Source organism: Salvelinus fontinalis, chromosome 24, assembly GCF_029448725.1.
Source record: "Salvelinus fontinalis isolate EN_2023a chromosome 24, ASM2944872v1, whole genome shotgun sequence".
In the NCBI taxonomy this organism is placed as follows: domain Eukaryota; kingdom Metazoa; phylum Chordata; class Actinopteri; order Salmoniformes; family Salmonidae; genus Salvelinus; species Salvelinus fontinalis.
Window position 1 is genome coordinate 25,153,707 of NC_074688.1, and position 27,567 is coordinate 25,181,273.

General features: G+C 39.7%; 2 protein-coding genes across 2 annotated transcripts; one reads left to right on the plus strand and one right to left on the minus strand.

The window, feature by feature from the left end:
- Positions 1 to 5,803: 5,803 nt before the first annotated feature.
- Positions 5,804 to 8,467, minus strand: si:ch211-105f12.2 (RIMS-binding protein 2-like). The gene is made up of 5 exons (XM_055881009.1): positions 8,142 to 8,467; positions 7,511 to 7,667; positions 7,168 to 7,271; positions 6,924 to 6,995; positions 5,804 to 6,775 (listed from the first exon to the last, which is right to left on the minus strand). The coding sequence occupies exons 1-5, from the start codon at positions 8,376 to 8,378 to the stop codon at positions 6,710 to 6,712; spliced, it is 636 nt and encodes a 211-aa protein (XP_055736984.1). The 5' UTR covers positions 8,379 to 8,467; the 3' UTR covers positions 5,804 to 6,709.
- Positions 8,468 to 12,595: 4,128 nt separating this feature from the next.
- On the plus strand, positions 12,596 to 19,927 carry ywhag2 (3-monooxygenase/tryptophan 5-monooxygenase activation protein, gamma polypeptide 2). The gene is made up of 2 exons (XM_055880309.1): positions 12,596 to 12,858; positions 17,655 to 19,927. The coding sequence occupies exons 1-2, from the start codon at positions 12,772 to 12,774 to the stop codon at positions 18,312 to 18,314; spliced, it is 747 nt and encodes a 248-aa protein (XP_055736284.1). The 5' UTR covers positions 12,596 to 12,771; the 3' UTR covers positions 18,315 to 19,927.
- Positions 19,928 to 27,567: the final 7,640 nt, after the last annotated feature.

A 27,567-nucleotide genomic window follows, 5' to 3' on the forward strand; every position in this document is an offset into this window, starting at 1 on the left:
CTGTACATATGAGATGAGTAATGCCAGATATGTAAACATTAAGTGACGAAGATACCGTAGAATAGTATAGAATACAGTATATCCATAAGAGAAGAATAATGCAAGATATGTAAACATTATTAAGTGACTAAGATACCGTAGAATAGTATAGAATACAGCATATACATATGAGATGAGTAATGCCAGATATGTAAATATTATTAAAGTGACTAGTGTTCCATTATTAAAGTGGCCAGTGATTTCTAGTCTATGCCTATAGGTAGCAGCCTCTAATGTGCTAGTGATGGCTGTTTAATAGTCTGATGGCCTTGGGGCGGCAGGTAGCGTAGTGGTTAGAGCATTGGACTAGCAACCGGAAGGTTGCAAGATTGAATCCCTGAGCTGACAAGCTGAAAATCTGTTGTTCTGCTCCTGAACAAGGCAATTAACCAACCCACTGTTCCTAGGCCATCATTGAAAATAAGAATTTGTTCTTAACTGACTTGCCTAGTTAAATGAAGGTAAAATAAAGATAGAAGCTGTTTTTCAGTCTCTCGGTCCCAGCTATAAGGTGTACCAATTCAGTTAAAGCTATAAAGCCAACAACATATTGTTTTTTTCTTCACTTTCTTCACACTAACTAAGAACAGTGGCGCTGCGGTCTAAGTCACTGCATCTCAGTGCAAGAGGCGTCACTACTGTCCCTAGTTTGAATCCAGGCTGTATCACATCCGGTTGTGATTGGGAGTCCCATAGGGCGGTGCCAAATTGGCCCAGCGTCGTCCGAGTTTGGCCGGAGTAGGCCGTCATTGTAAATAAGAATTTGTTTTTAACTGGCTTGCCTAGTTAAAGAAAGGTAAATATAAATAATAAGAATAAAAGGCTATTTTGATTTATTATTATGTAATTTCTTCAACAGTCCACCAAGTGGCAGTAATGAGTATCAGAGCACACCTACCATTCCTTTCTGCATCCTTTTGACCACTACACTGCACAAAGCAATGCAAGATGTACAACTCCCAAGGTGAGTACTTTCTTATTTCCACCCAAAAGTCGTTGTGTGTCCGCCCCCCCCCCCCCACACACACACTTCACAGGTTATTGATACAATAGAAATGGCTATCATATAACCATGTGTTTTGACTGAAAATATAATTTCCACTCTGTAGACTTTAGACTTCCCATAGCCTGGTCAGGTTAGTCAGGACACCCCACACCTAACAATGTCACACTAGTCTAATCAGGGATAATTCAATCAATCCCTAGTCAACAACCTGTGGATAATAGCCACTGATTCCATTTAGGGCACTTCTTGTTTAGATACAGGTAGGCTACACTATCCATTTCACCTTAAGTAATCCCATGTTAAAAAGAAATAGCACTGCAGTGAGTTAAGCCAGGGGAATAATCTACCACCTACTCAATCATGTTTAGCTATTGCTATAGGCAGTGGCGATTTTAGCATGTAAATCTTGGTGGGGCAAAAAATAAAAGTGGGATGCATGCCAGCAAAGCCACTACACAACACTAAACAATGAATTTATTTCACTATAATGGTGACAAACGGTGCCCACAAACTGTTAGAGCCTACATAAAGCTGTCCCAACAGCAGTTTCAACATCTTACCACTGCTACACCTGGCTATCAGCGGAGCATTGTCTGGCAGCGAAACAGTTCATTCAGCCTAATTTACTGCCTTTTAAAAAAACATATCTGATATGGCTGACTTGTTTAAACAAATGTGGTTTCTAATGACAATTGAGATGTACAAACTATGTCATAAGGGGACAACAAGCGGATAAGAGACAATCTGTAATTTAGATTAAGACGTTAATGAGCGAGCTAGGACGGACGTAGTCAATATAACTTTTTGTTTAGCGCTTTTGAAATGTACAGAATTCAGAACACCGGCCGTTCTTATGGTGTTCTCACAGTACACCAAGTCAGGATACATAAAGGGGGCATATAAGCAGACATAGAAAGCTCTTAAAATATTAAATGATTACATTTCTCTAAAACAGTAGGTGGAATTAAGAGAGGTAAATAGACCAAATTATTAGGGGGAGGCACATGGGCTACCAACATCTCACTACACAACAAACACTAGTATTACTTTCTTCGCTACAGTATACATATCTCCCTGGCATATTACATAATTTATGCAGCAGCATAAAATACATTTTTGGACTTACCTTGTTGTGCTGTGCTCCTCGAACAACACTCGTCATCAAAGTCTGGAATTCTCTGGATTTATGGTGCTTTGAAAACAACTGGGAACTTAGAAAAAAACAAGGTTGAATCATGATGAAGTCATTGATCTTCAGGTCGTAGCTCTAGAAAGAGGCCGGATTTACAATTCAGAGTTGGATGATTGTTCAAAGCTTCTTTTCCCAGTCGGAGCTCGTTTATTCCCGAGTTCCAAGTTGTCTTGAACTAAGTGTGTCACGCCCTGACCTTAGATATCCTTTTAATTCTCTATTTGGTTAGGTCAGGGTGTGACTAGGGTGGGCAATCTATGTTTTCTATTTCTTTGTTGGCCTGGTATGGTTCCCAATCAGAGGCAGCTGTCTATTGTTGTCTCTGATTGGGGATCATATTTAGGCAGCCTTTTCCCACCTGTTGTTTGTGGGATCTTGTTTTTGTGTAGCTGCCTGTGAGCAGCCCAGAACGTCACGTTTCGTTTTCTTCTGTATTGTTTTTGGTGAGTTTCATATTTATTAATCATGTGGAACTCTAAGTACGCTGCGCCTTGGTCCATTCATTCAGACGACCGTGACACAGTGAAGTCAAGTTTTTGCAGTTCCAAGTTAACAGTTGTTTTGAGCGTGGCACAAATCATGCTTCATTGACAGCATGCCCAATGTTGAATGTTTATCATTTTAAACTTGGAAAAGAGACCCTTATTCCCAGATTTGGGACCACACAGCCACTCCACTGAATAGCAGGCTAGTGATTGCTTTGCAATGCTTTCAGTTAGCCACTGTCACTGATTCCTTCCAAAACACTCATTGTTGAATTTGCGATTTCCAACTTGTGTAATGTGTATGTCCAAAGGCAAATGAGCACTGATACATTTTATCTATAATTTCTCTTCATTATTTCTCTTCATATGACAGGCATTTAAAAGGATTTGCCAGTAGAGTGTCGACTTGATTCATGATGATGAGTGCTAGCTTAGATTTTGAAAGTATGGTGTTCACATGATCAGTCCAAACAAAGCTACTGTACATATAACGTTATTTGACGTCATTTTATCTGTGGCCAATGACCTTAAACCTTCTTGGATGGGCACCTCTAATGTAACTATATGGCAGCACCCAAGGAGCTAGAATTTTCTAGCTCTACCCTTAGACTTGGCGGTGACGTAGTGTCCCCATGAGTGACAGAACACTGAACCAATCACGGCGCAAAGCTCCATATTTTCTGCTGGCTTGCCCCACCACAGAAAGCACTGAGCTAGGCTGAAACACCTGCATTTTGGAGCTGTCTTACTCAAGAAAACAAAAAAGAGACCATGTTTGTTTGCGGCTTTGATATATTTTGATATATCAATGATATAACAATGATATATATTTTTTTACATTGTTTGCGAACTGATATGTGACATGTATTAATGCCAAAATAATATGCAAAACACATATTTATTTATTTTTGCTAAAAATGTGGAGCTCAAAACAGGTGGGGCTCTTCCCTACCTGCCCTGAATGGCGGGTTGCCACTGGCTATAGGACTTCTTCAAGGAGGCTAAAGCTGCACGTAACACCCTGGACCAGAGCTACTCAATGACCATATTCTTACCATCTGTCTATAATACTTATATTATTTAATGGTAGTTACATAGGCAGGTACAGTGTAATTATGGTGTAGGGAGGTTGAAATATTAGTAGTGATGCCCATTGAAATCATTAAATGTGAGAGAAATGGTAGGTCTTCAAGTATCTTCAACTAAATAAAGAGAAGGTAGAGTGTAGGCGTGGAACGCATCGCTGTTTGTTGTAAACATTTCACAAAAATATCTTGCACAGTTTGCACACCCAGTTTCCACCCATCACCACTTCCTCCTCTCTTGCCTGACTTGACTCTGAGGTTTAGGTTGTCTTGACAACAGAGGACATGTCTCACTTAAAAGTCATTTCACAAGTTTCAGTTGTGCCTATTACATATAGCCCATTTTCTGCTGCTGTAAACTAGGGTAATGGTATGTGTTAGTGTTCTTCTCTGTTGGCAAAATGCATTATAAGACTCACTACTGTAAGTCGTTCTGGATAAAAGAATCTGCTACAGTAAATGACTCAAATGTAAAATGGAAGACAAAAGAATAAACAGTAGCGTAACCTATCCCATCAAATCTTTTAAAGCAATGAAAAGCTGATATCTGCACCTCCTCTTTTTTTAAAACAGGTTATGGATCAATTGGATCAATAAATAAAGGTAAAAATGAATTAAACCATGTCTGAGATACACCCTCATAAGACATACGTGTTCTTTTTACTCCTACACTCCTTTAATAGTGGATCTATGCTATTAAAAGCCTAAAACATTTTTTTTGGTGTGAATCCCATCAAAGGTTCAGCACATCTTGAGCTTTTGATCTCTTCTCTAGGTTATAGTCAACATAGACAGCATGTCAAATCAATTTGAAAGCGATCAATAAAATATGCATACATTTCACGATATCTAAGTAGCTAATTTTTTAATTGGGCGGTAGGTAGCATAGTGGTTAGACTGTTGGGCCAGTAACAGAAAGGTTGCTGGATTGAATCCCTGAGCAGACAAGGTAAAAAATCTGTTGTTCTGCGCCTGAACAAGGCACTGTTCCCCATAATTGTAAATAAGAATTTGTTCTTAACTGACTTGGCTGTTTAAAAATGTTTTTTTGTTATGTTCTGCATACCCTTAAAAGAGGGCACCTCTGACTGTGTCCCAAATGGCACCCTATTCCTCATATAATGCACTACGTTTGGCCAGAGCTCGATGGGCCCTGGTCAAAAGTAGTGCACTGTAAAGGAAAAAGAGTGCCATTTGGGGTACATACTCTGTCATCAGTGAAGATGTCTGTCTATGTGGGCTGTATGGGCGTAGGTTGGTTGGTGTATCTCAGAGATAGAAGGAGAGATTGCTATAGAGGGACTGTTAGACCTCTTCCTGTGGTTTACACCACGTGACTACGAAGCTTAATAAGAACACCACTGTTAGTTCATACTTCTGTTTCTGCTGGGATAGAGGAGAGAAAGATGGTAAGACCGTGTGATATACTGACTGAGATATATTCATTGAATATCATTTTGTATAAAACATATGAGAGGTTTACTGTATGGTGGCAGTAATATATTGTAACATTTTATTGGTTCTACTGGTTGAGACGATTTTAGTACACTTTTATAAATTATGAGATCATTTTGTTACACATCCGCAATGTATTACAAAAAAAACATCAAGTTTTTGTGACGATTTAGTAAGTTCCTGTTTTGAATTTGCTCTACGGATTGGACTGAGGAGGGGTTCTGAGCAGAACCAAACACGAAGCTGCCACAGCAACGAGAAGATACTGATGTACAGTGCAGTCATCCATAAAGTAGAGAGTACTACTAAACTCCTCTGCACAGTGTAGTGTTTCCTACTTTATGGATGACTGTACTGTTGGCTACGAAGGAAAATTCTACAAGGACTCCATTGACATCAATGAACGATTCTGAAAAGCTTGGAGACCATGGTCTATTTTTAAGTTGTATTACATTTTTGTACTAGAAATACAGTCCTATGAATAAATGTTAAGTTCCCGTTAAGTATTCAGTCATGTTTCTCAAATAAAAGTAGATTTGATTGCAATATTGTACTAATGAAAATAAATAAATTGTGTTTCTTGCTTTCCATGGTTTATGGTCATTCTACTATTGTAGATATTTGTATAACAATCACAGTGCAGTTGATAGTAAAAGTGGGTGTACAGTTACAATTGTTTCAGTGTTCAGCATCCGGTTATGATGAAGATCCTGCACTGTATAATTCTAAACCCACTAACATGAGGAACAAGTGTACGAAACAGATTTTCAGAAAATGAACAGTTTAATAGTACTGCTAAATTCTGCATAGATATCTTCATTCAATGTGCTCAATGTTCCCATCAGAATCTCAGTTGGTATTTACCAAAATTAAAAAAAAAAAAAGAATTGTACATATTACTAAGGAAGAAAATAATATCTCTAACAGGAAAGATTGCTCACAGCCTTCACGATAAAATGTGCATGGATATTTCCTAAACCGAAAGATGTATTAAGGCAAATATAGGCATAACTACAACATACATCCCCATCAGCAAAGTGAGAATAAAAATCATATTTTTAAGGCTACAATACCCTAGCTGCTGACAAAGCATTATGTAATACGATAACCATGATGTCATTATTTTGGCCAATCTTACTGCACCTAAAAATGTCCACCAAAAGGTTTGTAGTTCATAGGATTTATTTGGACAGAGCTAAATCTGTCTACTGCGTTACTGTGCGTGATAGCCTGCACACGGCTCATAAAAACCCTATTCCATGATCATTACAAATCCTGGAGGAGATTTCTGTGGTCACATGTACGTATGCAGAAGAAAAAATATGACAAAATCTTGATCTTTGACACAGTAATATCCCTTCAGATATCCTTGAAAACGTTTTTTTGTTCATTGTATCTGATTCTGATTCTTGGCATAATCTCATGTATCGGATGCTCCTTGTTAATCCTATTCCCATGGTAGTGGTTCCAGGTAGTTGGATGGCACCAGACCTCTCAGCCCATGAAGGTCCCCCTGGATGGAGATTAGACATTAGCAAAGCAGTTAGATATACAGGTCCCCCTGGATGGAGATTAGACATTAGCAAAGCATTTAGATATAGAACCAATGGAAAACAAGGTTCAATTTCCCCAAAGACTACTTAATGCAGTCCAACACTCACATAATAGAATCCATCTTCATCCATATCACCAAACACATATATTATGTCCCCTGCACGGAAGGCGAGCTCAGCCTACAAGAAAATTATTGGGGGGAAAAGTTACTGTTCATTTGGTGTAGCTGTAATATGCACAGTAAGGCCCTATAACTGGGATTACCTCAAAATTGGAGTTCACTAAATTCAAAAGAACAAAATAAGAAAGTTAAAGTGGATTTGGACACCCATGTGGAGGTTACACACTCACGTCGCTGTCCATGTTGGGGGAACTTTCCCAAGGGTCATACTCAAAGATGGCCACCATCCTGCGGACGACCAAGTCATCTAGCACGCTGGACTCCTCACTGGGATCTGATGGGAAACATAGATGTCAAGAGTTGAAGGATTAGATCATAGGACTGCATCCCAAATGGCACCAGGGCCCTGGTCAAAAGTAGTACACTACAGTATATAGGGAATAGGGTGCCTTTGGGACACACACCAGATCTCAATTGTCATCATTAAGAAATCTCAGATTATTTTTAATATAAATTATTTCAGAGAGAGTGAGAGAGAAAGAGAGTGTGAGCGAGAGTGAGAGAAAGAGATACCTGTGTGGTCGACAGGCAGGAAACCCTGCTGCATGAGCTGATGCTTGAGGTAGTCATCATCCACTGGGATCTCAGATACCATGTTACTAGGCACGACACCAGACAGACCACCAGACTCCCCGTGGTAGAATCCATCATCGTCTTTATCTCCAAACACCTGGCAGAGACAGAGACAATGTCAGACATTTTGTTTTCATGATATTTTTTGGGTAATGATACAGATCTACTGTGCATGTGTAAAAGAAAGGAACATGAGTGGAAAGTTATCGGTTCAACATCAACCAGTTTGCAAATAATGACAGGAAATGAGGAAACCACAACTTTTGCACATCATGTAGGCCTACGCATTAACAGAGAACAAACAGGAAACACCAGCATCTAGAAAATCCAATATACTGTACAACTGTTTATAATCTGCCTACCTCATATTAACCCAGCCATGTTCAAACTTGGTTTGATCATATCTACCCCTTTAAAATGGGAGGTTACTCTTTACATAAGGTATATTAAAGAGGAGTATTTAAAAAGGAGTTTATAAGTTATTTATAAACTGTCAATCATTGGTTGGTATAAACAGTTATTACGCAATGGTTGATATTCTACAGTACAGATAAACTACTCAGTACATTACCTTGATGATCTGTCCTGGCACAAAAGGGAGCTCCTCCGCAGCGGTCTCAGGGTTTGGGGACATCGCAGCAGGGTTGTATGGGAAAAGAGCCACAAAGAGTCGGACGGGGGGTTCCTGAGACACCTGGCTGGACACCTGGCTGGCGGTCTCCAGCTCCCATTGCCTAATATCCTCTGGTGTAGCAATTCTCAGTCCATCAGGGTAAAGAAACACATCCACTCCTAGCATCCCCTCCATTAGCTCTTATGTGAGTGAGAGCAACCCTGATGACAGTTAAGGGCCAGAATGTGTTGGTTTTAACAATAAAGAAGCATTTTTATCAACTTCCACTGTCCTCCAAGAGTTTCTGAATTCGCTCTTCACTTCAGTGAGAGCAACCCCTCTCAGCTCTACACTGGGCAGACAGATGGTTGCTGGAGACAACAGGGCTCTCCTTACCCTCACCCTTTATGAAGCTAAGCTGCCTGAGGCTGTAATCCTCTTTGAGGAAAGTGGATAACATTCTCGTCCCAACCCTCTCTACCTGTGGGACACAGTCTGTCTGTAGAAGTGTAGTAGCAAGAGAAGAATGCTCAGCTTTGCATGCACTAAAGATGTGCATTGTTGGGTGAAGTTTAAATGAAAGATGATAGTGTATAGCACTACTAGGGTTTGGCTGGTGTAGGCCGTCATTGTAAATAAGACTTTGTTCTTAATTAACTTCTCTGGGATAGGTGGGACGGTAGCGTCCCACTTGGCCACAATCCAGAAAAAATGTAGCGCGCCAAATTCAAATATATTACTATAAAAATCAATCTTTCATGAAATCACACATGAAAGAGACCAAATTAAAGCTACACATGTTGTGAATCCAGCCAACATGTCAGATTTCAAAAAGGATTTACGGGGAAAGCACACCAAATAATTATGTTAGCTCAGTACATAGCCACAGAAAAACACAGCCATTTTCCCAGCAAACGATAGTAGTAACAAAAAACAGAAATAGAGATAAAATTAATCACTAACCTTTGAACATCTTCATCAGATGACACTCATATGACATCATGTTACACAATACATTTATGTTTTGTTCGATAATGTGCATATTTATATCCACAAATCTCGGTTTACATTGGCGCCATGTTCAGAAATGCCTCCAAAATATCCTGAGTAATTACAGAGAGCCACGTCAAATAACAGAAATACTCATCATAAACTTTGATGAAAGATACATGATTTACATATAATTAAAGATACACTTGTTCCTAATGCAACCGCTGTGTCAGATTTTTTAAAAACTTGACGTAAATTGACGTCAGAAGTCAATATGTATTGTCAATATGTATTGACAGAAGTGTATTGTTCCATATCAGAAGGTGTTTCTGTACTGTTCCATTTGTTTGGCAAGACAGCTGTGCATGGCTGCATCTCACTGTAGTAGGCTGTAGGCTATGTTTTGGTTATTTGGATCTCCATTTGCCTTTTGTTTACTGTGTTTGTTTACTGTTAATTTAACTAGCCTAAATATAGATTGTTTCATGCCTTTATCAACATTTAGTTTACTAGGCCTACTTGGTACCGCTGTTTTGTTCTGTTCACATTCATTCGTTGGCATTTGCAGTAGTGTTGGTATTCTAAGCCAAACTGCTATTCAGTATTTCCGTTAGCATGCATGAATAACTAGGCTACTTCTTTCAGCATTTGCATTATTTTGGTAAGACAGCTGTGTGTACAGGTGCATTCACATAGGCTGTTTGTAATAGGTGAATTGCAGCCTATGTCCATTACCAAAAAGGCCTTGCTTTAGTATATAGGGCGCTGTCCATTGTGCTGATACAGCGCAGCAGCGATTTTGCGCCAACCTGTCACTTCAAAAGCACTCAATTAATGGTCTCGGAGTCTTTGCATTTGAACTTTGTGTTTATTGGGGTATAGCATGATATAAGCTGAATTCAATATAATTCCAATGCAAGAACCCTGACAGCGTGTTCCAATTCCCGCAAATATTCAGCAACTTTGCACAGCCATTGAATTGGAGTGGGACAACATTCCACAGGCCACAATCAACAGCCTGATCAACTCTATGCGAAAGAGATGTCTTGCGCTGCATAAGGAAAATAGTGGTCACACCAGATACTGACTGGTTTTCTGATCCACACCCCTACCTTTTTTTTAAGGTATCTGTGACCAACAGATGCATATCTGTATTCCCAGCCATCTGAAATCCATAGATTAAGGCCTAACAAATGTATTTCAATTGACTAATGTCCTTATATGAATTGTATCTCAATAAAATTGTTGAAATTGTTGCATGTTACATTTATATTTTTGTTGAGTGTATTTGATTAAGAATTTTAGGACCCCTTTAGATATAAAAATATAGAAACAAAAATGGTTTGATGAAACATTGAATTTGGCATTACTGCTATTAGCCCATAGAAACACATTGAATAACACATTCATACAAGGAAAAACAGTTAGTCTCTCCAAAAAATTCTAAATTAAGTTTGTTTTGAAGTGTCTATCCTATATCTGAGATATAAGAATGATCAGGAAACATTTTTTTTAATGACACATATTTAATAGCTTTTTAGGGGCTAAACTACTTCCATATATACTTCCATTCATTCATGGTACCGGGCTATCTTCAAGCGAGTCTTGTGGGCATCCTAGACCAAAAACAACCGACATGTACGTGTTCATGAGAGACTCACCTTTCCATAGAGGGGTCATAGACGCAGCCCATGCAAAAAAACAGATATCTCGAGCTTAAACAGACAGATTTTTATGGGGATTTTTTTATTATGCTAATTTGATTTCCGCAGGGGCACAGAAATTGACTCAAGACGGTTTTAAAGTTATATTGTGACTCAACTCAACTTCCTTCTCTGAACTTAGGTCAGCAACAGATTATCTCTCTCACCACTGCCTTGACAAATGGAAGGGGTTGAAACTAAGGTGAAGAGTGTGGAAACAGTGATTGAGTGAGAGAGGAGAGAGAGAAAGGGGGGAGAGAGGGGAGTGAGAAGAAAGGGGAGAAAGGGAGAGAGAAGGAGAGATGGCAGTATTCTATCTCCATAAGAAAGAGAGACAGAAATAAATAAATAAAGAAGAGTGAGAAAGTGAGAGAAATAAATAAATAAATAAGAGAGAGTGAGAGAAAGAAAGAAAGAAAGAAGAGAGAGAGAAAGAAAGAAAGAAGAGAGTGTGAGAGAAAGAAAGAGTGAGAGAAAGGCAGGCAGAGAGAAGAAAGAAGGGGAGGGTTGGTGCCTTTGCAGCCGACCTACATTGAAGGTCTGAGAGACAGAAAATAATCATCTGACGTTTGTGATACCTTAATCAGCTTGGAACATCTTTACTAATTAGCTGATCTGTCCCTCCAACTGGAGCCAGGTGTGAACCAACAGTGTCCTGATTCTGCAGAATGCATGTTCGCCATTGTCCCCAATACAACAATACATGTAGAACTCCTATCCAGCTAATATTGAGACTTTTGTGACTGACAAAGCATACTACCTGCACCTATAGTACTCTGAAACTATGTCAAAAAATTTCAAATACATGAGGTTTAGGGGTGAACCCTAAACTTCCCCTTAGGTAGAATTTTCACTATATTAACATCAATGGGAATTTGGGATTCATCCCTTACTGATTCGCAAATGCAAGGAGTTAGCACTGGCCGTGATGATTCATCCATCCTTTGCACTGAGTCATGACTTTGTACCATGCTGTACCAGCAGAGGGTGTTCTGACTGACTCATTGTATTGGTGCTGCTGGACTAAAGGTACAGCAAGCAGGAGGTCCCTTCTCCATCACTCCATCTCCCTGCAGAAATTTGCTTTTAATCCACTGACATTGTGTGCGATATAGTGCACTACTTGGTCAACAGTAGTGCACTATATAGGGAATAGGGTTGCATTTGGGACTTCCCACACCCATTGAATATGAATAAGGAGGATACCTGATCTTTGAAAAATGTCAAGACCTCCAGTTGTGTTGCAACAATAGTATCTGATTTTCTCAGAAGAAACAGGTAGCACAATCAAGTTGTGACACTAGTAATGCCAAATAGTTGTATTAAGCTCATCTTCCCAGGAGAGGTCACCCTTTGCATTGGTAACAGTGAGTAGTTTGTTCAGTGACAGGTGTTAGGTAGAGGTAGTGGTAGGTTTAGGGTTGAGCTGGGGTGTGGAGTTGAAGCTAGGGTTAGGGTTATGACTAGGGTTATTATGGTTATACTTGAGCCGGGGTGTGGGCATGAAGTTAAGGATAAGGTTATGGCTGGTTATCGGTTAGGGTAAGGGTTAGGTTTAGAATCACTAAGGAGTCCTGTTGGACTAAATTTCCCACATTGATTGCCTAGTGGGAATGAAACAGGAAATCTGATTCGCTCTCATACCAGATATGCAGTACCTCTGGATTCCCATGTAAGGACTGTTACATCAGTAGCAAGACACCCACCTTTCTGAGTGATGACGCAGCCGGGGGAAAGTGTGAGGAACGAGAAAGGGTGTCCCGTCGGCACTAGCACAGACTGCACAGAACAGCTGCAGCCTAGGTTCGCACAGAATTTCACGGCATTGCAAGAAGTAGACATATTATTTTATCCCATAACCTATAGAATAACGTTCACACTAACCAAATATTAAAATGGTTGATCGCGAGCAGCTGGTGCAGAAAGCCAGGCTGGCTGAACAGGCTGAAAGATATGATGACATGGCAGCTGCCATGAAATCGGTAAGTCTCTCCAAAACGATTGCATGTGAATAGCCTACGAATAAGGTCTATGATTTGGTGTTCAATAAAACATTGAATTCTCTACAATGTAATTCTAATGAATATGAATTATCTCTATTTAGATATTTTATTCCATTCCTAGAGATGTGATGTGTATAGAAATTAAACATTTTGATATTAGATTCAGTAAAGGTTTTGCCAGCAATCCTAATCACTACACTGCATTGAAATACTAGCCTACACCAATACTAGCCTACACCATTCAAAATATCAAGTCTGTTTCATAGGGCGCAATCACTGTTTAATTATAACGAATAGAATAGCCTACATGTGGAGCTCAAACATTCAAGAAACATTCAAGAAAGGCAATCAATGTATGCTATTGAACGCTCCTTGGGCGGTGCCAGTTTCGTGTCTTTAAAATAAATGCAGTGGAGTAATATTACCACGAAATGTATTCAGAGGCACCAAATAACATTGATTTCTCTGTCAAACGTGTTCCTCGCGTTATAAAATTACATTTGATAAATGTGTTCTATGCCACTGGGTACAGACGTCAATTCAACTTCTATTCCACGTTGGTTCAACGTAATTTCATTGAAATGACAACAATTTAATGTATGCCCAGTGGGACTTAATTCCCCATGTGATTTGTTAAATTCAGATCAGTTAGAATTGGTCTTTAGGATTGTGCCATGTGAGGTTGCTCGAATATTGATTGATTCTCCCTATAATATCTAGATTTAATTAAATAATTGCCTCGTAATAATAGTAATTTTTTAAAAGTATATTTGTGAGTAAATCTGTCCTCTATTGAATATATATATATATATATATATATATATATATATATATATATATATATATATATGTGTGTGTCTGTTAATAGAGGCTACAGATGTTCTCTGAATGAGCATCTATTCCTGCATAAATGGTTATTCAGTTTCCAGCTCTTTACACAAAAAAAAATGTAGGAGGCAGCATAATTCTCTCTAGAATGTTCTGTATTTTGTCGTATTGCAGTGAGTGAATGATCAGATTGGATATTGGTCCTTTTGTTATCAGTCGTTGAGCTACATTAAGTTACTTGATCACATTATCATTCTGCATTGCACCTGTATGTCGCATTGTGTGTCACTGTCAACATGTGCAGTAGCCTCTCTAGACTTACTGTATGTCTGGATATGGATAGGGTGAAGCTGTGTGTTCTTTAAAGCAATTTAATTAAATTTACATTATTGTTTGGTTTATTGATACAGGTCTCACACTGTGTGAAAAAATGCATTGTCATTAGGCCCTAAACCTAAATGGCCAGTCTCCTCCTGACATCTTAACCATTATTATTATTACCTAGTAACACTTTCTGTCTCATCGGCTGCATAATTTAGATCTATTTCTCCTGCAGATTTCTGGTTGCACGCAATGGCATTTTAGTGATGTGTGCATGTGGGATTCCTTTCCCTTTAAGCAATCTGCTGGGTCAGTCCATGCAGTCAGAACTGGGCCTTTTTGCAGTGTAGGGGTGTGTACTCGTTCCCCTCTCCAATGGGAAATCCCTTGTCACTGCAGCCAGGGTTCACTTGATGGCAGGAAAAAGCAATGAGAGGTATAATTTTATGTTCTGATTTCACCTTGACTAGTACAGTACAGTACAATATTATTCTGCATACATGTTTGCATTGGTTCCTTAATGCATCAATGCAGTAAGATGCAATTATAAGCAGTGCTGCTTTGTCAGTGAATGCGTTGAATGGCATTTGTTTTATTTTATTATGTAATGTATTCACAGTAGCATAATGTGTTCAGGATAGTCGTGACAGATTTTTACCCAGCCCGTCAATAATTGTTTGGGCTGGCAATTAGGTATTCAGATCAGTATGGTAGGCTGCCTCTCTTTATTTATATTGACTGACATCAGCATTTTGGTACAATGATGATTCACTGACAAGAAATGCATATGATGGGCTTTTCCAACATCACTTATGGTTTTTTGCACTCTCTGGCCATTATGTTTCTTACATATCCATCAAGATGGACTAACAATCAGATAGTAATTGAACATTTGCTTAATAATACCATGGGGCCTCCCGGGTGACGCAGTGGTCTAGGGCACTGCATCGCAGTGCTAACTGCGCCACCAGAGTCTCTGGGTTCACGCCCAGGCTCTGTCGCAGCCGGCCGCGACCGGGAGGTCCGTGGGGCGACGCACAATTGGCATAGCGTCGTCCGGGGTAGGGAGGGTTTGGCCGGTAGGGATATCCTTGTCTCATCGCGCTCCAGCGACTCCTGTGGCGGGCCGGGCGCAGTGCGCGCCAACCAAGGGGGCCAGGTACACGGTGTTTCCTCCGACACATTGGTGCGGCTGGCTTCCGGGTTGGAGGCACGCTGTGTTAAGTAGTAGTACGGCTGGTTGGGTTGTGCTTCGGAGGACGCATGGCTTTCGACCTTCGTCTCTCCCGAGCCCGTACGGGAGTTGTAGCGATGAGACAAGGTAGTAATTACTAGCGATTGGATACCACGAAAATTGGGGAGAAAATGGGATAAAAAAAATAAATAAATAAATAATAATAATAATAATAATAATACCATGGCATTTGAGCTGTCAAGTGTATGTTGATTTAAAGCTGGGAAGGAAAAACGCCTGCTTAGAAGCATTCTGTCATCCATGCACACGATGGCTGTGACGTCACCTATCAGCCGCATTCTTTGTGCTCCTCTACCAGGCTGGGAGGGGAATGTCACATCAGCTCACCAGAAAGGAGAAATATTAGCTTCCCAATGAGAGAGAGCACTTTGCTAGAATGAGCCACCCATTAAGCTGTATTTCCTCTGTAGCTGTATTTATACTGTAGCCTTGTGCTGTCTGCATCTTCCCTCTCTATAGTTATAATCTAGATAATCTAATTATTTAGCCGATATTGATTTAGATGGAGATAAAAACTTGTGTTTTATCGATATAAGGTTATCTGGAAGTGGACTGGAAGTGATATAGTACGGAGCGTCTCAGGTCTTTACAGTTGCTCTTAATGTGATATTCAACGAAGATAGGGGGGTCATTCCACAAAATGAGTGTCTTTTGCATCCCTTTGATATTTTAAGTAGAAATTATGCACCAATATTGCATTTTAAAAGCCTGTAATATGAAACGATGTGCCCTTTAATATAGACCACATGGATAATTCACCCTCTGTGACTTCCAGGATGACTTTAAACCGTTTAACTTCAGAATTTCACCATCATTCTAAAGCCCTAGTTATTTTGTTGTTTTGAAAAAGTAATTTCTGAATATTATTCTTTATTTCATGTGATTAGTGATTGATTTTAAAGTAAAAAAAGCACCTTTCCCTGAACTGAACTCTCATTTTAATATGGTGAAAATATTCCATTTAAAATAAAAAAATGTTTTCAAAAGAAACAAATGAGGTAGACTGACAGTGACATGCTTACTTACGGGTCCTTTTCCAACAATGCAGAATTAAAGAGAAAAATAAAATAAACATTGAACATCTAATAGTCAAATCATAGTTTAAAAGCAGGTGAGCTGGCTCTACTCATTTTGGCCATTTTCTAGTGTTTTGTGAGGGAAACAGAGTGGGTTGAGCATAACACGTCAGCCTTGTTACCCATAGATATACAGACTATAAATGTTTTAACAATGAAAAACATATACTTGCATTCAATTGCTCCTTCATGTTGCACACAATAAGCTTCCATTCCCCCTGTCACACAGGGATTTATGGCTGATTTAAGTGTTACGGTCAACCCTGCTACTTTATTTGACTATTTATTTATTTAGCCTCTTGAAATGGAAAACATTTTTTTATTAAGTTAAACATGTGCTCTTTATGACAGAATGTATGTGAAATCTAAATATTTTTTTCCACCAAGTTACACATCTCAAAGGGCACCGCATTTGTGGAATGACCCAGGGAAGATACTGTATATGACATTTGTGTGTGGGTTAAACTGTTGAGAATATTTTTGGTTACTTATTGTAATTTGCTACCCAATGTCTTTCAGTCAGAGCCACTAAATACCTTGTAGGTTACTGGAATGAGGTGTAGCATTTAGACCAAGTCAGGTTTTATAAACGTTAAAAGTTCAAAGGTTACTTATCAATTGTACTTTTTACAGTACACTATTTGACATTCCTGGAATTAACACGTTTCCTCCTACATTGGTCGTATAGAGTCAAGTAGTAGGTGAAAAGCATGTCCTGGGTGACAGCATTACATGGGGTTTCAGACAGATGAAAAGGTCAGTTTAAAGCAGCGGAGAAGGTCAGGGAGACACATGAACTGCCTGAGCGATGATCCACTGACCGTCTACACTTACACTGCAGCTGCCCCTGGATTCCTCGTGGGAACATAGCTACCTCCAATCCTCTGCCCCCTCTCCAGTCCCAACCCCCACTCTCTCTCACAATCATGAATATGGTTCTCCACTTGCTAGCATTAGCTGTCCACATGACAGCTGGAGCTACTGGTGCACTAAATGAGCTGATTGCCATGGAAACTGGGAATTGCACATGATGAGTTGAATCTTGCTCATTCCCAAGAACAACATACTGTACAGTAGATATGATAGGTATGATACTGTATATGGTTGTGACAGAGTACAGTAAATGCTCTGATATGATTTCCTGTAAAACCACACCTTCTGTACGTGATATTGTTGAAAGATAACTGTTTACATTCATGAATGCAAAATATAGGGGTTTATTGGCTGTCTTATACATCTTCCTAAATCACTGCCCAGATAGTGCATTTATGACCACTGCTCTGTCCCCTCCCCAGGTAACAGAGCTGAATGAGGCCCTGTCTAACGAGGAGAGGAACCTCCTGTCTGTGGCCTATAAGAATGTGGTTGGGGCCCGCCGTTCCTCTTGGAGGGTGATCTCTAGCATCGAGCAGAAGACCTCTGCAGATGGAAATGAGAAAAAGATTGAAATGGTTCGGGCCTACAGGGAGAAGATTGAGAAGGAGCTGGAGGCTGTGTGTCAGGACGTGCTCAACCTTCTGGATAACTACCTGATCAAGAACTGCAACGAGACGCAGCACGAGAGCAAGGTGTTTTACCTGAAGATGAAGGGCGACTACTACCGCTATCTGGCTGAGGTGGCCACGGGTGAGAAGAGGGCCACCGTCATCGAGTCATCAGAGAAAGCTTACAACGAGGCCCATGAGATCAGCAAAGAGCACATGCAGCCCACCCACCCCATCCGCCTCGGCTTGGCTCTCAACTACTCTGTGTTTTACTACGAGATCCAGAATGCCCCTGAGCAGGCCTGTCATCTGGCCAAGACCGCCTTCGATGACGCTATTGCTGAGCTGGACACCCTGAACGAGGACTCCTACAAAGACTCAACTCTCATCATGCAGCTGCTCCGAGACAACTTAACACTGTGGACAAGTGACCAGCAGGATGATGAGGGAGGGGAGGGTAACAAAGATTAATAAACCACACTTAGAAAAAATATATAATGAAAGGCCAGTGGGCTTTGGTAGCCGCTTTTGCTGATGATCGTACCGCAGCAGCAGTTCTTTATTTTTCCATGTGTTAAAAGAAAAGAATCAAAAGAAAGGTGAGAGGGGAGGTTACATCTTAGTTTAATATATATACAAATATATATGAATGGTTGAAAGGGCTGCCATCTTCTTGATTTTCTCTTTGACATTTGCCAAAACCACTGAAATGTCAGTCAATCCGCCTGAAGTGGTCGTTGTTGGATTGGTTTGGCAGCCTCACACTGGCATAAGGACTGGTGTCGTTGTACCAAGGGAAGCAGCTTAGTTAGGTTTATGCATGATAGAGATGCAGACACTTGAGGAAGAGAAAAAAAAACACTTGAGTGAGAGTGCCTCACAAATATAGCTTGTAATGGTTCCAGTACTAGTTTAACCTCATATTCATTATCTCCAGCACCAAACCAGTGTCCACATATGTGAAACAGCACATTTCTATGATCTGTGGTCCTACAAAAGGTCCTACAAAATGCTTCTCTGTGACATCACGAGTTCTAGCCATTATGATATATAATATCACTCACTCTTGAAGGGAGTGCAGGAAAGCTACAAGTATTAATCTGACCAAATCAACTAGAAAAAGTGCAATGCAGATGTTTTGTAAAGGTTAGATGTTTATTGTAAAGTTAATGCCAATCATGCCAATGAGAAAATACTGTTATCAATTTCCTCTTTCACATGACTTCTAGTTTTAGGTAAATTTGGCATTAAATCCAATGTGACTGTCCTCTGACTGCTCTAAATATGATACTGGAACCATAGCTTAACCTCCAATAGAGTCTATCTAAAGGCAGAGACATGATCTTAAAGCAGCTGCAGAGTTTGTGGTTTACTTCTGTGTTTGTTTTATTAAATGCACTTGCCTACTATACTGTTTCTTCAGTGTAAGATGATTACTACAATAATATCGATTATTCAGTATTGTGCATGCTGGTGATGTATTGAAACATACAGTAGCTTGACTTTATTAACTTATACTGTGGGTGTTAAGTATTCATATGATTGAGAAAACATAGGCTTTGTCTGATTATTTCTTATTTATAACTTATTCTTATTTTGTTTATATTTGCTATACCAAAATGGTGATCGTAAAAATGTATATGTTATGAGCATTGCTATAGTGGCATGCAATATGTGTATTTCATTTGTTAATGGAAGAAAAAAAGTGGGGAAAAACACACCAGTGATGGCCTAATCTTACCAACTGGTGTTTGTAACGGTAAATTATAATAATGGCTTTGTCACATTAAATTATAATAATGGCATTGTAAAACAAATACTTTGTTCTTTGAACTATATTTGAGTATTTATTTTGTCATGTTATTAACCAGTTTGAACAATGGTGAAGTTTTCAGAATCTGTGTTTCTGTTATGAATTCACAACATGGACCACAATTTATTTCTGACAGTATACATTTTTTGTTTGTTTTTATACCTTTTAGCTGTTCCTGAGTGACAAATATCTTGAATGTGAGTCATTATGTAGCAGTTGCACAAGAAATGAGAACTATGATAATAAAAAAAGAATATGACAAAATGATAAATGCACCATTTCCATGGTGGTCGAGTGTATTGTTGTGATGTCACTAATAAGTCAACTTTTGCTTTTTAAAGAAAAGTATTTAAGATAGAATGTTGTAACCTCTTGTGTGCTGCTAGTATGCTATTCTTGTGTGCCTCCTTTGCCACTTCAAATAGTTGATTCAGCATACTCCATAGGCATCCTCAATAACCATGTATGCAAACAGAGAATCACAAGGACACACTAAAAACCCACTTGCGCTTTTAGATCTACACAAACTTGTATGACACCAGTGCAGTGAGTGCACATGTCTGCTCATGCAATATAATGCAAACGCTAGTCCAATAATAGCTGGCGATTAGGACTTCAGGTTGAAGCAAACAGGGAGAGTCATTTGTCATACACTGTTAACGTTATTTACCCCCGAGGGCTGAATGTCCCAACTGAATGATTTCCACCATAACAAAACAATGGATCTAAATGATCTAGGACTTTAACAGAGTCACAAATGCCAACCTATTCCCTATATATTGCACTACTTTTGACCAGAGCCCTATTGGTCTTGGTCAAAAGTAATGCACTATAGGTAATATGGTGTCATTTGGGAAGCCACCTATAGTCTTTAACCCACTCTGTACATCTCACATCCTCTGAGCGAACCATGTATCCAAATATATATTGCTGAAGATGTGGTTCTCTATCTTGCTGCTATGTTCTCTAGATTTTATTAGATGTATTATCTTGATCGTAATGGGCTAAAACTCAGCAAATTCTATTTTTTGGTGTCAGATATTATCACTTGCCCTGGCAAACCCAAACACCTTGAGGTGTGTCAGATTTAGATATTTATATTCATAAGCCTACGGTGTTACTTTATGCCATCTATCTAGTGCCATCAACAGAGAGACACTGTTATACCTTCCGTTTTTGCCATGCTAATCTCAGAACAGTTAACACATGTCATTTAGTAAGTACAGTTAACACGTCATTAAACCTGGTACTTAATTAACTTACATACTCCCTTCTGGGTCACAAGGCAACTTTTGAACACTGTATGTTACTTTTTCCGTCTGTATGTCAACGCAGGTAGCGAGAGTGAACGATTCAGATGACTTTGCATCGCATAGAAACTTTAAACTCTTTTATCATTTGTTTAGTTTAGTTTTTTGGACACATCAGAAGGGATAGTTCATACACTAAGAACATTTCATTCATTGTTTTGATATACAGTAATGTTTAATTTAATTTAGTTTTTTTTGCTATTTTGTTTGTGTTTATTTATTGAACTGTAATGTTGTTTGACACAGATCCTTGTGTCTGTGCGTTTAGGTAGAACAGTACTGTAACATGTAGGCTCTCTTTTCTCTGAAATGGAATTCAACTTCAATTGAATCGAGTAAAGGGTTGGCACCATGGCTATACAACAGAAAAAATGTAGACTGAAGGAAAATAATCTTATCAACAAATCAATTACTATTAAAATGGGTTTAATGAATCATGTACAGTGTATTTTTAGGAAATTTCGTTGCTATCTGTTGCTCATTCAAGCTATTTGTTTGCCAGGATATACAGTATACATTATTTATTACAGTAGATATTTATTTTTGTCATTCTGAACTACCAGCTTATTCACTATACTTCATCTTATAAACTTAGTTCTACAATGTTTCCTGTCCTCTCCAGTATTTCACTCAGTTCTACAACGTTTCCAGTATTTTACTCATAGACATTTTAAAAATGAGAGTGTAGTGCACCATATACATATTAGAAGGGAGAGTGTAGTGCACCATATACATATTAGAAGGGAATGTAGTGCACCATATACATATTAGAAGGGCGAGTGTAGTGCACCATATACATATTAGAAGGGAGAGTGTAGTGCACCATATACATATTAGAAAGGAGAGTGTAGTGCACCATATACATATTAGAAAGGAGAGTGTATGGCACCATATACATATTAGAAAGGAGAGTGTATGGCACCATATACATATTAGAAGGGAGAGTGTAGTGCACCATATACATATTAGAAGGGAGAGTGTAGTGCACCATATACATATTAGAAAGGAGAGTGTAGTGCACCATATACATATTAGAAGGGAGAGTGTAGTGCACCATATACATATTAGAAAGGAGAGTGTAGTGCACCATAGACATATTAGAAGGGAGAGTGTAGTGCACCATATACATATTAGAAGGGAGAGTGTAGTGCACCATATACATATTAGAAAGGAGAGTGTAGTGCACCATATACATATTAGAAAGGAGAGTGTAGTGCAGCATGTACATATTAGAAAGGAGAGTGTAGTGCACCATATACATATTAGAAAGGAGAGTATATGGCACCATAGACATTTAAAAAATGAGTGTAGTGCACCATTGGACAGTGTGACAGAGAAACCAATTTGGGACACTGCTCTCATTTGAAACACTTATGTGCTGGGTCAGAGATACTGGGTCAGAGGTCATAGTTCAAACAGGCTTGTATTTATCTGTGGAAACTGTGTATGTGTGCATGTGCATGTGTATGTGAGTGTGTGTATGAGAGAAAGAGTGAGAGAGACAGAGAGAGATAAGGTGCTTTACACATCATCATCTATACAATCACAGTATGGATCAAAGCATACTTCTAGGCTATAACAATAGAGACCACATATACTGTACTCTCTTCCTATTGGTGAAATATAATGTGCCTACTCAAAACATACATTTCATTATCATAATTTGAAAGAAACTGATATGCTTGTGGGACAATAAATCTCTGTCATGTGGATGCTATAAGTCAATGATATCTGCCATACCCCAACAGTAGTTTCACATACACGCACGCACACACACACAAGTTATTCATGCACATCTGTTTAATGCAATCCGGAAACAGAACCCCACAATGACTGATAAGATGAAATGGCAAGCTGTTGGATCCCCAAACCCTAGACTGCAGTCTCTTGCTGCAGCCTGCTGTACTGAAGCTTTCATGAGATGAATTTCTGTTCTTGGAATGGTCTCCCTTGCCAGCCAATAGCTGATAGGCTCACCCTGCGCAGCCACCAATCCCGTTCCTGTTGCTAGGGCTATAATAAGCCTTCTGTTATTAGCCCCAGTTCCTTGCTGCACTGTTCAGACACCTATACCATCCTGCAAAAAAAGATGAAAGCTCAAGCAGCAGAGGAAGCATTAGAATTCAGCAGCACCAACCTGTCCCCCACGCTGTGTTGTAGTGCACTACATTATCTGCACCAAGGACGACAAGACCAACATTCATACGGTGTCCAATAGATTGTGAAAGTATCTTTGAAACAATGACAAAATGATTTATCTGCTAACATTTGTCCTTTTTTCCGACCTTCTAAGCATCTGATGATTTCCTGGATTGCGGCAACATAGACTAGACAGCAGTCAACAACGATACTATAGTATAATCAAGTTAACCAGATACGTTCTCTTTATGTATAAATCACTGATAAATCATGTCAAACCTATTCTATGGGCTCTATTCACATGGTAACACTTTAAAGGGTTTATATTGCATTTACAAATTATTAAATAACCGAAAATGTAATTATAAACCTTTAAGAGGATGTGAGGTCAGTGTTCTTTCTCTGGTCAAAGTGTCAAAATGAGGTCTGGGGTTTTAAAGCAGCCCACTGAGTTAAAAACTGCTTACCGAGAAGGCCAGCATCCCGGGGTCGCCTCTTCACTGTTGACGTTGAGACTGGTGTTTTGCGGGTACTATTTAATGAAGCTGCCAGTTGAGGACTTGTGAGGTGTCTGTTTCTCAAACTATACACTCTAATGTACTTGTCCTCTTGCTCAGTTGTGCACCGGGGCCTCCCACTCCTCTTTCTATTCTGGTTAGAGACGGTTTGCGCTGTTCTGTGAAGGGAGTAATACACAGCGTTGTACGAGATCTTCAGTTTCTTGTCAATTTCTCGCTTGGAATAGCCTTCATTTCTCAGAACAAGTATAGACTGACGAGTTTCAGAAGAAAGTCCTTTGTTTCTGGCCATTTGAGCTTGTAATAAAACCCACAACTGCTGATGCTCCAGATACTCAACTACTCTAAAGGCCAGTTTTATTGCTTCTTTAATGAGCATAACAGTTTTCAGCTGTGCTAACATAATTGCAAAAGGGTTTTCTAATGATCAATTAGCCTTTTAAAATGATAAACTTGGATTAGCTAACGCAACGTGCCATTGGAACACAGGAGTGACGATTGCTGATAATGGGCCTATGTAGATATTCCATTAAAAAATCGTCTGTTTCCAGCTACAATAGTCATTTACAACATTAACAACGTCTAAACTGTATTTCTGATCAATTTGATGTTATTTTAATGGACAAAAAAATTGCTTTTCTTTCAAAAACAAGGACATTTCTAAGTGACCCCAAACTTTTGAACGATAATGTATATAAACTTAATTCAAGACAATACATGTTTCTGTTTTCATTCATCCCTGACAAACAGCTGTGTGTATATATAGAGGAAACCTTATGTGCACCATCTGAACCATGCACTGCATGTGTTAACAGTCTTTGACTAAATGAACCATGCTAGTATACTATTTTTTAATTTGGGGGGGAATTTTACCCTCTTTTTCTCCACAATTTCGATCTTGTCTCATCGCTGCAACTCCCCAACGGACTCGGGAGCCGAAGGTCAAGTCTTGCGTCCTCCGAAACATGACCCGCCAAACCGCGCTTCTTAACACCGGCCCGCTTAACCCGGAAGCCAGCCGCACCAATGTGTCAGAGGAAACACTGTTCAACTGACGGCCACAGTCAGCCTGCAGGCGCCCGGCCCGCCACAAGTAGTCGATAGAGCGCGAAGAGCCAAGTAAAGCCCCCACGGCCAAACCCTCCCCTAACCCTGGCGACGCTGGGCCAATTGTCCGCCGCCCTATGGGACTTCCAATCACGGCCGGTTCTATACAGCCCAGGATCGAACCCGGGTCTGTAGTGACGCCTCTAGCACTGCGAAGCAGTGCCTTAGACCACTGTGCAACTCGGAAGGCCCAATGCTATTGTATTCTATTCTTACAGTAATATTACATAATTTGCCTGCTACGTCCACTGTGGAATCTGAAGTGAGCCTGCTGTGCTACAAAGGATTTCTTTACAGTGTAAATTACTATCATAACTTAGTCGGGATAGAGGGAGATGGTGTGCTAAATTTGGCTCAGAGTTTTTTGCTTGTTATGCAAGAGTATGTTGATGTCTGATGGACTGACTACACAGTAGACTAGTCTCCGTGGTGGGCTGTCACATTGATGTACCCAGTCTACTCAGTGTCTACTCACAGGCTGCAGGCAGAGAGTACAATTATTAGAACTGTCCGTGTACTCAGCTTCTACAGTACTACTAGCTTTTTAACAGGATGATATTTCTGGAGCTCCACTGGCATTCTCTTTATTTTTGGTGTGGGGGGGGGATGATCATGAATGACAAAATGCATGGTGATCTAATGCATCTACTTGTCTTCCGGCATCTTTTACATGTAGTAAGTTATGAAATCCAAAGTTACGAGTACACAAGTATTGTGTAAGTTAGGAGTACCAAAACAAAGTAGCTTCATAGTTCCATGTGGGATACACATAACAAAATCTTGCAGGGTGATGAATGGGAAACCTTATTGCTTGAGATGTTTGAAACTCCTAAAAATCTGGCATTCTATCAGACAATATTCTCAATATAATCCAACTTCTTCAGGATTGGTGGGTCCCCTGCGGGACGGTTGAGCTAACGTAGGCTAATGTGATTAGCATGAGGTTGTAATAACAAGAACATTTCCCAGGACATAGACATACAGTTGAAGTCAGAAGTTTACATACACTTAGGTTGGAGTTATTAAAACTCGTTTTTCAACCACTCCACAAATTTCTTGTTAACAAACTAAAGTTTTGGCAAGTCGGTTAGGACATCTACTTTGTGCATGACACAAGTAATTTTTCCAACAATTGTTTACAGACAGATTATTTCACTGTATCACAATTCAAGTGGGTCATAAGTTTACATACACTAAGTTGACTGTGCCTTTAAACAGCTTGTAAAATTCCAGAAAATTATTTCATGGCTTTAGAAGCTTCTGATAGGCTAATTGATATCATTTGAGTCAATAGGAGGTGTACCTGTGGATGTATTTCAAGGCCTACCTTCAAACTCAGTGCCTCTGCTTGACATCATGGGAAAATCAAAAGAAATCAGCCCAAACCTCAGAAAATAATTGTAGGCCTCCACAAGTCTGGTTCATCCTTGGGAGCAATTTCCAAACGCCTGAAGGTACCACGTTCATCTGTACAAACAATAGTACGCAAGTATAAACACCGTGGGACGACGCAGCCGTCATACCGCCCAGGAAGGAGTCACGTTCTGTCTCCTAAAGATGAATGTACTTTGGTGAGAAAGGTGCAAATCAATCCCAGAACAACAGCAAAGGACCTTGTGAAGATGCTGGAGGAAACAGGTACAAAAGTATCTATATCCACAGTAAAACGAGTCCTATATTGACATAACCTGAAAGGCTGCTCAGCAAGGAAGAAGCCACTGCTCCAAAACCGCCATAAAAAAGCCAGACTACGGTTTGGGGACACTGCACATGGGGACAAAGATTGTACCTTTTGGAGAAATGTCCTCTGGTCTGATGAAGCAAAAATAGAACTGTTTGGCCATAATTACCAACGTTATGTTTGGAGGAAAAAGGGGGAGCTTGCAAGCCACAGAACACCATCCCAACCGTGAAACATGGGGGTGGCAGCATCATGTTGTGGGGGTGCTTTGCTGCAGGAGGGACTGGTGCACTTCACAAAATAGATGGCATCATGAGGAGGAAAATTCTGTGAATATACTGTAGCAACATCTCAAGACATCAGTCAGAAAGTTAAAGCTTGGTTGCAAGGGTCTTCCAAATGGACAATGACCCCAAGCATACTTCCAAAGTTGTGGCAAAATTGCTTCAGGACAACAAAGTCAAGGTATTGGAGTGGCCATCACAAAGCCCTGACCTCAATCCTATAGAAAATTTGTGGCCAGAACTGAAAAAGTGTGTGAGAGCAAGGAGGCCTACAAACCTGACTCAGTTACACCAGCTCTGTCAGGAGGAAGGGGCCAAAATTCACCCAACTTATTGTGGGAAGCTTGTGGAAGGCTACCCGAAACATTTGACCCAAGTTAAACAGTTTGAAGGCAATGCTACCAAATACTAATTGAGTGTATGTAAACTTCTGACCCACTGGGAATGTGATGAAAGAAATAAAAGCTGAAATAAATCATTATCTCTACTATTATTCAAAAATTTCACATTCTTAAAATAAAGTGATTTGGGCAGTCTTGATACAACATTTTGAACAGAAATGCAATGGTTCATTGGATCAGCCTAAAACCTTGCACGTACACTGCTGCCATCTAGTGGCCAAAATCTAAATTGCACCGGGGCTGGAATAATACATTATGGCCTTTCTCTTGCATTTCAAAGATGATGGTACAAAAAACATACAAAACAACTGTTGGTTTTTTCTTTGTATTATCTTTCACCAGATCTAATGTGTTATATTCTCCTACATTCCTTTCACATTTCCCCAAACTTCAAAGTGATTCCTTTCAAATGGTACCAAGAAATGCATATCCTTGCTTCAGGGCCTGACCTACAGGCAGTTCGATTTGGGT